The following is a 13,359-nucleotide window of genomic DNA, read 5'->3' as shown; positions in this document are numbered from 1 at the left end:
GGATACAGGAGAGCATTTGACAGGAGCACCAAAGATGCAAAGAGACCGTGGGAGTGGATCACTGCCATGAAACACAGTGTCACACAAGTCAGATTCAACAGATTCCACTTGTGTAGTGATCACTTCATACCAGGAGTTAATCTCTGACCAGCTTTAATAGCTTATTTATTTGACATGCTTCGTCAGCATTCTCTGGAGCAGAACGAGGGAACGTTTGTCAATAAGGTTGAAGATGTTGGAATACTGCAGGTCTGGAATAATGTCCTCTCTGGCCACTAGGGAATTATACGGGTCAAGTTCTGTGATACATTGCTCAATCTCCGCGCCCATTGAATGCTGACAACTTGAAACCAGCACTGGCACCGCTCATTTTTGCTGAAGCTTCTCCAGACGCTGTGGCTTTGTAAACAAAGAAGAGTCAAGATGATTGTTTTTTGTTAATGAAATCATTTAAAAACACAATTATTTGAACGTTACAGTCGTAAGACGTGAGGTTTATCTGTGTGATTAAAAGTATGTACTCTACTGCACAAACAAAATCAAACTACTACTATGCCAGTATTCTTAGCTTTTGCTTGAAAAGAACAATATTCAGTTACAACAATGTGAAGACTGAACCACTTTCCTTTCCAGCTGTATATACAGTATCTCCCCCCTCTCTGTTGTTGATCCTGGACTACACACTCCACACACACCTGGCAGTGCATGAATCAGCACTTTCCCACACTCTGAGGATTCTTGTAGGTTACTATTGTGGATTATTTATGTGGGAAGACACAGTTCAGTTGCTCCGCTGACATAACTGGTGCTTGTCTTGACCTGATTCTAAACAGAAACCACCGCAGGTTAAAATACCTGGAAGGGCAGCCTCCTCTCCTGGGATATGTCACCACACAGACATTATATTGGACCTGGCAGAGATTTTACAACTCAGCTAAAATAGAAACAGAACCAAGTTTTAACCAGCCTCTAGTAGCATGTGCCCATGCAGTTTCATTTTACAATCTTGTGCGCACAAAATGACTTATTAAAGAACACCACTTAAAGCACTCCTGTGGAGCAAATAAAAAAAAAAAGGATGATGTGCAGATGATTTTGCAAACAGACTTTGAATGGCAAAATTGTCATAAATATCCTTTAAGGTTAAAAATTGATAAAGATTACACTTTATAACTTCATAATACGGCGCAGTTAGGTCACCTTGACCCATTAGATCATAAAATGCTTGATTACGTGTACCAAGTCTCCAAACCCACAATGTTTTTTTATTTTTAGCCCTGTCATTGGTAAGCGTTACCTTTCTTGCTCTCTCTCTCTCTCTCTCGCACACACTCACACAACCATGAACGACTGGCATCGACACAATTGTGCTTTATTGCTGTACAGGTACAGTACTTATAAAACATTGGGAACATAATAATTATGAAATATCACATACGATCTTTTTATTTCCACAAACACGTACGGTATGTATGCAGTTTAAAACGTACGTATGCCATGTACAAAAGAAAGATTACAATTTAAAAAACAAAAACAAAAACACTATGAAAGGCAGTGAGATGCCCCCGTTTAGGTGCTAAAATATTCTCTCTCTCTCTCTCTGGACAACTATACATGGACTGGGGACAACAGGATGGTCTTTCTGCACTGACTGTAGCACCAGAGAGCTGATCTCAGAGCAGAGGATTCCTGACGAACAACGATGACCGGCAGTCATGTGGCTGCCGGGGTTTGATATGCTTATGATAGTCTGACCTGGGTCATCAGGGAGTGTATATGATAGAGCCTATGTGTGCATTGGAGCCCCAGTTAAAAGTGGATGATAAGTGGTCAGATGCCACAAAGGGAACAGTGAATTGATTCACAGTGCAGTTGGAAATGGCTTTTCACATTAGAGAGCCATCTCAGCATGAGCACATTATGGGGACAGACGTGAGGCCCTGCACAGTGGAGAGCGATGATGTGCTTTAAAGCTGTGGCGTGTAACTTTTAAACAGAAACGAACGGTTGTAACATTCCCGCTGTTTTAAAAGGGTTTCACACAATGTCGATCATCAGCTCCTCACAAATCTAGCAGTCTTTAAACGTGGAAGCACAGCAGCTACACTTGAATAGCAAAATACAATACAGTGAATATTTGAAATATGGACCCATCTGACCCATATAACATACTATGCACATGTCTAACCAAAACCCTGATCACAATGACATGAGGCTCCTTCACTGACATCAGTGTTGACGTACTTGCTCCGGGTTTTTGTCTCTTTTGTTTGATCACAGGAATAAATACTTGTGTGAATGAGCCGAATGGCACCATAACGAAAATGCAGCAAACAGCCACCGACGTGTGACGCATGAAGCAAATCAATCCCTTACCATCATAGTCTTGCATTAATTAAAAATGAAGTGCATACATAAGTTGTAAAGACGTTGTAATCACATTAAGCAGTCAGGTACACTCTTAGGATACAGGCGCATGTTCCAGTAATAAGATACGCAAGGGTTTTATTGATATGCACAGGCAGTGGGGGGAAAAAAAAAAGCATCCATACATTTAGCCAGTCAGTCTCGAAAATGCAGCTCAGCTGAAATATCAGTGGCCTCTAACTCCTCTTGAATATCTGTGCACCTTCAAACTCATCGACAGCAGCGGACATTGATCCGGTGAAGGCGCTGCTAATTTGTAAGGCTGAAATCGATCAGACACATTGCGGGTGATCAGTGGGAATGAGAAATCCATTAGAGCTATTGATACTTCGTGGCTCTATCAATTCAGACCGATCGCCAAGTTATCAAACACCTTGTTGAGCCATGCCCAGCCCATTACAGAAGTCAACACGATAAAACACGCAAAATACTGTGCAATAAAACATCCATATGAAAACATCTGCCCTGCATTAAGGGAACAGAACAACAGGCTCAAGGGCAGGGGGAAGAAATAATATTAAATATAATAGTATAAAGAATTTCATAGCCATAGACAATCATTCAGAAAAAAAACCCCAAGATATTCACATTTTAAAATAAACCTCTTCTCTTTACCTTAGTCACTGTAGTCATTGCATCGAACCCATGACATTCTGGCATCTCACCATTCTAGACGCCGTGATCTCACCTTTCCCATGTCTTTCAATTCAAACTGTGCTTTTTCCGTCATAGTAAAAGCTACAACATTGTCACCATTTACATAGCAGTTACCATGGAAACACCCGTAGAGCCGGTTTAATCCATTAGGAAGGTCAAAAATGAGGGGTCAGTTTGTTGGGGTCAAGTGTGGAAAGGAGGTGAACAGAGGACACGGAGGTGAGGACTCACCAAAGATGGGGGACTCTGTACAATAATTGAGTTCATCTGCGCGTGAGTTCCTGAGCTCTGCACAGTCTCCTGAGCAACACCGAACACATGGCCGTTCTGATGTTGTTCAGACGTTGATGAGACACATTAAGAGTTATTAAGATTCTACTTTCTAGAGTGGACTGTTTTGGTTTTTTTTGTCCCCTCTTTTTCTTTTTTTCATTTTCTTTAGATCCTTTTAACCACCGAACAGCTTTGATTTGGTCATTCTGTACATATGAGTGTTTGAGGACGACTGGATTTTACAACTATACTTGTTATTTCAGACATATATTTCATAAGATGTGTCACTTTGGCACAGAGTGTCATGTTCGCAACATGAACCGTATACCTTGCGGCTTTTGTTTTTGTTGTTTTAGCTTTATCCTTTGAACCAAAGTAGGTTGTTGTGTTGGATTGCCTTCTCGTAGTAAGGTAAGTGCAGTAGTTTGCATTTTGGCCGGAGGGGGTTGTTCCTCGAAGGCTGGTGGTAACAGTGGGGAGAAGAAGTGCACCTTGGGATAGTACTGAGGTTACCCTGACCCCTGGTTGCACATGGCCAGGGCTGTAGTAGCACTTAGAGCCCATACATGATAGGCTAAGTGAGGCTGTGTACCTGAAAAAGGTCCCATTTCTCATCATGTGCTCTGGTGCTGAACACTGACAGTGTCTGACAGCATCAGTGGACTTGTAAACTTCAGAGAGGTCTGAGACTCACCGTGCACACACACACACCCACAAGCACTCATGAGAACATCACAGGACAGCATGCCACGTAAAATCAGCACCATGTTTTTAGGGGGTGGAGATCCTTCCTGTGCAGCAGTGCATCATGGTCCACTCAGACACAGACAAACCAAAAGGGCCGTTTTATATCTGACTGCCATGGAAATGCTGCTCTTTAATCCATCAGTGGACATCATAGACTTTTTTTATCTCATAAGACCTGAGATAAATAATAACATCATCTGCGTTATTTTCGTTAGTAAAATATTTGATCTTGATCACAAAATAAACCCCAATCTCCCTGTGAATCTCTGTGTGATTCATTGATAACACCCGTCAGTGTCACACAGTGCTGCGCTTCTATGATAAAAGTCGGGGGCATTTTTCCACAGTCGAGGTCGAGCAGAGAGGCAGGACGTTCAGCCCAGGGACTCAGCTCACGCTTTGGGGCTTTGGAGTTTTAGCTCAGCCCCTGAGGGCTACTAACTGGTCCCGAAAAAGTGTAAAGAGCACGTGCGAGTATTGGCTGAAGAGAGAGAGTAAATCCGGGGTCAATACATGTGACTGCTTCACACGGCCTCTGTTATGGAGAGGCTTTCCTGTTGGTCCAGAGCAGTGTGGGGGGCAAGGGTGGAGATTGTGGTGGTGGGCGGTGCTTCCACTCACCCCGCCCCTCACACTGCGCACGCCGCCACCGCAGAATCTCTGCCAGGGTGGCACTTTCATTCCCATTGGAGAGACGTAACCGCTGGAACACCTGAAGAGGAGGAGGGGGACGGAGAGAGGAGATTAGAGTGTGTTTACATTCAAATCACACGCTGAATAGGGACACAAGGGCTGGGTATCGAGCTTCACTACTTTTGTGGTATCGACTGAACTTTGGGCTGGGTACTGAACTCTCTCTGTGCCACCAAAGGTGTTGTCATTCGATATCACATTTTGTTAACTAGGGTTAATCTCATCAGCATCAGTGAGCCAATACTCTGAGATCTAACAATGCTCATGATTGGCTCTGGAAAATATTGCTCTGGAATTGGTATCAAATTCCTGATAACAATCCTTCAAACATCTTTAATCAATACCCAGCCCTAGAAAGGACAAGTTTGTGAATGTGCAGGGAAGCAGATGACAAAAAGCTAAAATGACCAAGCTGTGGCGGGAGCGAGTAAGAGAGTATGAATGACAAACAGTGGTTAAACAAATCAACAACAAAAACTTTGTTCTTATCTTTCTGACACTGTGAACTTAAAGTATCACCTTCTAATCTTCGCTCCATTAGAGATTACCACCGACTGAAGAAGAAGAACATGACATTTCTGTCTGATCCATCATCGTGAAAGAGCCAGTGATCAGTGGGATGAATTTCTCTCCTTAGAGCGGGTCAGTTTTTCTCATGAATCATTCTAATGAACAACACGGAGATGAATCTGGGGCTGGCGAGGACCCGTCTCATGAGACCATAGATACAACAGGAAGCATTTGGGTGGCGGGGTCCGTCTTTGACTGACAGCTGTAACTGCACCTCATTTCCATATTCTATCTCTGGAGCCCACAGAATGCACATCAGCAGGAAGGAGATCTTGTGAATTACAGTGGGAACCCTAAGCAGTGAGCACCTCTGAGTGGCTCTCCTGCTTTCTCAAAGACACTCGGGTCAAATTCACAAGAGCACACACACACACACACACAATGGTCTGTATAGAGCACATGATCAATCATTTGCCAGTCAATACCCTCGTAAATCAATCAGAAAGAAATTCCAATCTCCCTCAGTCAGTAATACCAGCGACAGGATGGGGCCCTGATGATCAAGATCGGATTAGGAACTGGAGATCATAATGGTGGCAGCTGATGGCCTGCTGAGAGAAAAAAAAAAACTCTTCCTTCATGCTCACAGATGAGATTTAAAGGACAGGACTGGCAATATCTTACCATATGTGAACCATATGTTACCTACTGTCAACAAATCCCATGAAAACAGCAAAATGAAAAATTGTGACTCGGTGTCTCTGTGTTTTCTGACTTAACCTGTCTGTGACACTCAGCTCTAATGAGCCCACTGAGGTTGTTAACCATGAAAAATGGCTTGACAATACTATATACAGTATATATATATATATAGTTACAGATCAGGGCTGTAGCAAATAATCAATCAATCTCTCGATTACTGGAATGGGTCCATAAAATGTCAGGAAATGTTGAAAAATGTTGATCGGTGTTTGATGTTCTCAAATGTGTTGTTTTTTTTCCACACATTACAATGATTCATTTTTAATGATTTTCTTTGTTAAATGGAGCAAAGAAACCAGACAATATGCACATTTAGGCAGAAAAACAAGATTCAAAACATTCAAACTGATTATCAAAATAGTTGGGGATAATATGGTTATTGATTAATAATCAATGTAATCTGTGAAGAATATGTGCCAGGACAATATGGGAGTGATAATGAACTACATATCGATCGTACAGTAAATATGGACCACATCATCCTATGTAACTGTGTGCGGACTATTAATGTGTTTTAAATGTTTGCAAACTTTTGTAACAATGGGGTGCTGTGGCACAGAAAGGTCAAATATATCAGACTTCTGATTCTATACATATTTGTTAGTTGGATAATTTCCTTCCTGTTTTGGTCTTACAATAGGAACTGTAACAGGAAAGAAAACTGCTGAACATACACATACAGAAAATACCACGTCTAATGTTGTGGCTCTGCCCCATCCTGCCCTTTTAATATTTAATGGAATAGTAGCAGTGACCTAAATCAACAGTAAATACAGTATAATGTAACATTTCCATGCATTTTGTACATTGACTTCACATGCACAGATTGACTGCTTGCACAAGCACAATAGTCAACAACCTAATCCATAATTTACACCTCCCTGCCAGGCTATTCTCTGCACTGGCGCCAGCCAGGAACACCGGCTACTGGAACAGTGGAAACACCATGTCCTTCTGCAGTACATGACTTTACACCCACACACACACAGACAGACAATTATATTTTTTTAAAAAGAAAAATGACAATCTCTGTACAAAAATATCACAACTTGGGTTCAGTCGACAGAGCCACAAAAGCCTCATTCTTCTTTAGAATGGGATTACTTTACTGACAAGGTATTGCCAATCACATATGTGCAGTTGTCTACTCCCAGATGATTGTTTTCAGGATTTGGTTGTTGTTGACGGAAACTTGTGGTTGTTATTCTTCTGTCTCATTGGTTCTGACAACACTCCCCCAAATAAATGCAGACAGACTATCATCTATCTCATCAATCAAAACTGATATGAGTTATTTTAAATGCAGTAAAACTGCTGCACTCATTTTCACAAAGTAGCTTAAACCTGACTGAGGATACTCACCCCGCCTTCCTCCATTGAACAACCTCCTACTTCTCAAATTGTGTGCAAGGGGCTGAGAATCAATCCAGATTCAAATGTGCATGTTAATGGGTAAGTAATGTTATGGTAATCATATGATAATGTGGGATGACTAGTGGTCATTCCAAACTGTCACTCACAGACTGGGCTCCCTAAGGTCACAGGGTGCAACTATGTCCTCTCGACATAAAAATGCACACACACACAATTCAACTGCAAAAGACCAATACAAGCTACTGTGTATGCACCTACAACTGTATACATTACAAGGTAATTACAAAGCGTTTGTTTCCTCTCATCATCTAAGTGCAACAGATGCCATCATTTGCACAACCACACAGGAAGAACCTGTATGAAAACAGTTACTAAAAAAGTTGCATTTCTAGAATTCTTGTTCTTGCTCTTGTTGTTGAATCACAGAGGAGCGTGAGTCCAGGGGGACAAAAAGAAGAATTGTGGAGATAGAGAGAGAGAGAGATGTCTGTGGTCACTGATAGCTTACTTGGGAGTTCTTTCCTGGAAATTTCACCGGATGGGAAAAGGGATTTCAGAGAAAGTAGCATGGCATTTTTACTCCTTTATGTGTATGTTTTAATGAATGCAGAGAATCTAAGGTTCTCCGCCTGTCCTCCTTTTCCCTAACTTGTGGCAGACACGTGACATGATGTTTCTCCAACTGATGCTTTGACTTTGAAGAGGTAAACAGAGAACATGAATAGGTGCATTTAGCTGGCTCTTTATCCCTCATATGACTAGTTGAGACTACTAACTACAGAAATAAACTCAAGCAGCCCACTTCATTAATTTCTAACTGAATTACCCCACTCTCACTGCTTCCTACATCCTTTCCTTTTTTATTTATCCAATTAGGTCTATTAATGCTGCATTATAGAAGACTGGAACATAATACGTTCCAATCTTTTGAAAGGTTTTCAGGGTCAAATGTGCTCTCTTCTCTTGAATGAACACATGCTAATGAACCAGTTCAAAAAAAGCATACCAAATTACTAAAGCAAGGATCCAAGATGAAAGCATCTCTATCCACGTTTCAACTGTAACTATGATAAAACTAAATAAAACAAAGGGCAACAGTATCTCAGAATAACGCTCAAGAGAAAACTCTCTGTCTAAATCTTGTTTAGATGTATCACCCATGACAACAACGATGCTGGAAAAAAGAGAGTGAGGAAAGGTCTAAACATGGTCCATGTGATGGATTTAGCAACGGAAAAATACAGATGAATAAGCAACTGTAAAAACTGCAGCTCTGCTTTGTTGAACAGACTGACTCAAGGTTTGAAATCCACATGTTTTTGGTTTTGGATGCTCTTTTGAAGATGCAACACCATCTGCTAATACTATCAGATGTATTCCCTTGCTGACTGGCATTTTTCAGATTACACATTTGTCCATATTCCTATGATATGAGCATATTGTCTTGATGATTTTTATGTTCAACAGGTCAAAAAGATGTTTTGTAACGCCACTGCGATCTTGACCGTTGGTCACTCAAATATAAGCAGTTTTTTTTTGATAAGTCTAAGTAAACATTTGTGCCAAATTTGTAAGGATTATATGGAGGTGTTCTTGAGGTATCGTGCTCATAAGAATGGGAATAATGGACAGATTACCTGAAAACATAAAGCCATTACCAAGTCAGCGTGATTCGATCTGACTCGATCCGTGATACAGTAGCTGACATTTTCTTCCCCAGTAACCTACAGCACTGCACAGAGCGACGCTGCAAATAGATTTTCTATATTTTCCACAGGAGAAGAAGCAATTTGATTACAGCGTTATCAGGGAAGTCTTCAGTTTTGGCAGGCAGTGTGTGATGCGGAGTGTCTGAGCCCAGGAGCTGCAGTTTTTATTTTCAGAAACAAGGGGGTGTGAATATGTGACACTGACTCTATGATCGACCTCTTTGTCCTTGACTCTGACAAAGGGCAACAAGCACAGTGAACATGAGCTGGAGGTCTTCCATAGACCCATGCTTTGGATGACTGTTTTGAATTCATCATCCAATCATGACAAATCTTTATAACCAGGTTTCAAGTCTACATAAAGGAATGGCTTTTCAGGTCCCAAAAAGACTTGGAAATGGACAATAACTGCTCTAAACTTTACTCAAAATGTTTGAGGTCGTTTGAAGATCATGACTGTCACGATCCCACACTGGGTCTATGAAAAACACTGCCATTAAGGGAGGAGAGCGGCGAGGCATGACACACACTCACCAGATCTCTACATACCAACGGGGCTTCCAGTAAACACTCATTGTCCCCCACCCCACCTCGCTGTTCTAGAGGGCAGCCCCCGCACCAAACGGAGAAAAGTTGAGATGTCCCCTCTGCAAGATAAAGGAGGGAGTAAAAACAACACTTAGACACAAGAGAAAGGCCAAATATATCACATTTTCTGAAACAAAATAAATAAATAAATGTAACAATTTAAATATCAAATCACTTGCTGGAACAGGCTTCATTTGTACACACACACACATAGACTACACTTCAAAGAGATGCATTAGTGGAGCCCACTCCTGCTGAGGAAGCAGGAGCTCAACATTTCATCAACCTGAGCATTTTGTACACCGTGTGCCTTCACATCTCCTGTGGCAGCGTCTTACAAATGATGTGTCCTGAGCCACTCCCCAAGTGGGACACTACGTACTCTGCTGATTCTTGAGTTTAATGCACCACTGATAGTGAAACTCGACCACTGACTGATGCACACTGTGATGAATCTCGATTCGTTTCCACGTGGAAACTCGGGGAGATGGCTGCATCCTAAAATACGAGACGCGGTTGCACATCAACTATTGAGGAGTGGATTTATAGAGTGAATGGAGGGTGTTTTCAGGGGCTAAAGGGCTGTGGGCCATCAGGAGTATTATTCCGCTTTCTATTTATCACATGGGCAGAGGTGGATCTTTTTCCACTTCAAAAAGAAAGCAGATCAAAAGAGAGCACACGAGTCATAAGGGCTTTCTCTCTGCCAGTCATGACTGGCTCTCCCTGTGGACGTCATGTAGGCTGCAACCATCTTGTTAGTGTGATCAAGCTGATGAAGCCTTTTGTCTCTGCAAAGGGATCTACTATTTGAAAATGGCTGTACTCGTCTTCTTGTTACAGCCTTTGTTTGTATGCAGTGAATGTGTTTGTTGTGTGTACTAATACGGTATGTGCAAGTGTGTGCCATACAAAAATCGTATTGACTGATTCATTGCTGTTTCTATTTTTATCAATTCCATATAATGATAAAAAAGGTTAGGGATAAGGCTTTGTTTAGGCCATTTATATGAATGGACGTCAGTGAGAGTCCTTAAAAAGACAGATGTGCAATCCTATGTGTGTGTGTGTGTGTGTGTGTAAATTCAAGCCTGTAACTGTACTCCTGTCTACAAAGCCAGAGAAAGCTCACATGTCATGAGTGATACGTGTTATTCAATGGAGGCCACTTTCCGCTCCATTCTAAATGTCAAGAAACCCAAAACAAAATGCAGTCCTGACATACATGTGCTGTTCATATACTCTTATATAAGTTTGTGTTTGTGGTGATATAAGTGTGTAAGCATGTGTATGTGTACATGTCACTCACGTGTGTGTTACATCAGGAAATGAAAGCTACGCTAAAAAGAAAAAACAAGACACAAAAATATTTTGACACACGCCACGTGTCTATCGTTGTTTGTTTACCTGAGTATGATGGCTGTCCATGTGTCTGTGTAAAGAGGTGGAGCTGGAGGAGTTTGACTTGCTGTGACTCTCTTCTTCCAGTGACCCTGAACACAATATCCAAAGCACGTTATGAAGCACAGGCATTGCATTGGAAGTCCTCCCACACACAGACAGGTACAGACTGAAGGACACCTCACTTTTCACACACAGGCATATGGCACAGGGTCGGAAAATGTAAAAGAAAACATACCGGCTGGCAACGTCAAGCATTTACTATTTGACTGTAGCTGAAGAACTTGGTTCTCTTTTAGAAAAATCTGTGTTACCCCTTACATATTTCTCACAATATGTCAAAATCATACATAGTTTTTCTTGGTAACCCCTCCACCCCTTTTATTCCATACGCCACGATGTGACTCTGTTGTGACCTGAGCTAAAGTGTAAAAGGAGAGTAAGCAGATTAGTCTGGTAAATGACATTGTCACACCCTGAATCTGTGCTGTTAGCCTGTTGGACTTTGAGGACATTAATTACCGCAGCAGTGCGATCTTCATTTAGAACTATGTGGCCTTTCAGCTTAGCTTTAGGTGAAAACTAAACTGTATTCATTCACTGTGTAAGTTTCTTCTACATTGTACACATAGTGTATCAACAGGACACAGTGTCAACACTGCTGTAGCTGGTAAGGGCTCAACCATTTATCGCACCACAATATATGTGGCTCTTCACATTTATCAAGAAACAACTTGGACAAAAAAAAGGTAATCGCCATAAAAACTGTGATTTTAATCAAAATGTGCTAAGGGGTGGCTGTTACCGTTGGAGATCTGGTTGCCGTTCTCTACAGGGTTGGGAATTGGGCAGTGGGGGGTGTGGTTGTTGGCGTTCTTGTCCTGTAGCGGCAGAGATGGTGAAGTCGGAGCAGAGCCACATTCTTCCCTCCCTGGCAGATTGATATTAGAATTGAATCCTGGGTGGAAAAAAAGCAATATGAAAACATACATGTCAGTGCTTTCCATTTACAGTAGACACCTGACATCAGATTCTGTCATGCATGGTATCATGAGAGTGTGTGTGTGGTAGAAAATCCTTAAAACATTGAAGGACACACAATATACTGCAATTTAAAGCTGCAGTGCACAACTTGTTGTTATGGTGATGTTTGTGGTTGTTATGTTATTTTTATTTATGATATGTTGTTATTCTACCTCCATGATATGTTGTTATTCTACTTCTGTTTGGAAAAAAATTTATATTATTTATATGCTGTGTTCTGAAAATGTCAAGCAGTACTATCAGACCTGACTGTGGTAGTGTTTGTGAGTATACAGGACCAGCACAGGATGCCTCGGTTTTCAGTTCTAATCCAAACTGCAGCCTTCTCACTTTACTAGCACAATATTGCTCCATCTGTCTTGAAATAAAACAAGTGAGTGAAAGTCACCGGCCGAGACACATGATCTTAATACTGTTATACTGAGAAACACAGTCTTGGTTTGAACCTAACAGACATTTGTTTATGATGAAAAGTTATGTACTACACTTTTAACTAACTAACATTTTTTTTTTCCTTTTCCCTTCATCGACCTTTTAGAAAGTACTCATTTAGCTCTGTGTGCTGGGAAGGTGACTCCACATGACCTGCTTCAGCCCTGTTGCTGCACCTCATGGCTCACATGCTACCACACTGAACAAGTGAGTGACTGTGCATGGGTACATACAGTATGTGTGGGAGTGTGAATGGGAATTCGTCAGCTGCTGTCCCACATGGAGAATGTGTGCCTCCTGGTCCCCCCATGGTCACAAGATATCTAAATATAAACATAGCAAACTCTACTATAGGTCCAGCGGGGTAGGTGTGTGTTTGTGAGGGACAAAAGGCCAGGTAGAGACACAGCGACACAGAGAGTCCTGGTGAGGGTTGCATGCTTGTAAAAGCATGAAGCGCAGTGACTATTTGGATTTGCTATAACGAGGCAGAGCCGGACAATTCAATTTAGTGAATTTTGTCTGATGCCAATGAGGCATGAGATGCCTCATGACAGTGATTTCCTGAAGCCTGCCCTGTCAGGACCACCTGCCCTCTTCTCCTGGCATTCCTGTGGTTTTCTCATTCCCTGTGGATGAGGAAAGGGAAGGAGGAGGAAGGAGGGGCAGCTGCTCTTCACAGAGATGTCTGGGATAGCAACTGTAACCCCAGGCCACTCCCACAGTATCAGGTATCACATTC

The 13,359-nt window shown here is 41.8% G+C and overlaps 1 protein-coding gene across 2 annotated transcripts in view; it reads right to left on the bottom strand.

Annotated features, from left to right (window-relative positions):
• Positions 1-4,555: 4,555 nt before the first annotated feature.
• myo16 (myosin XVI) overlaps positions 4,556-13,359 on the bottom strand; it is an 82,468-nt gene continuing 73,664 nt past the window's right edge. For both annotated transcript variants that reach the window (XM_044016253.1, XM_044016244.1), the window contains exons 33-35: positions 11,947-12,099; positions 11,148-11,233; positions 4,556-4,816 (exon numbers count right to left, since the gene is read on the bottom strand). In XM_044016253.1, the coding sequence (XP_043872188.1) occupies positions 4,643-4,816; positions 11,148-11,233; positions 11,947-12,099 (413 nt within the window). In that variant the 3' untranslated portion in view covers positions 4,556-4,642. The remainder of the gene's footprint in view (positions 4,817-11,147; positions 11,234-11,946; positions 12,100-13,359) is intronic.

Source organism: Solea senegalensis, linkage group LG2 (genome assembly GCF_019176455.1).
Source record: "Solea senegalensis isolate Sse05_10M linkage group LG2, IFAPA_SoseM_1, whole genome shotgun sequence".
Taxonomy (NCBI): Eukaryota; Metazoa; Chordata; class Actinopteri; order Pleuronectiformes; family Soleidae; genus Solea; species Solea senegalensis.
Note: the sequence above shows the minus strand (reverse complement) of the source record. Positions and strands in the feature narration are given on the sequence as shown.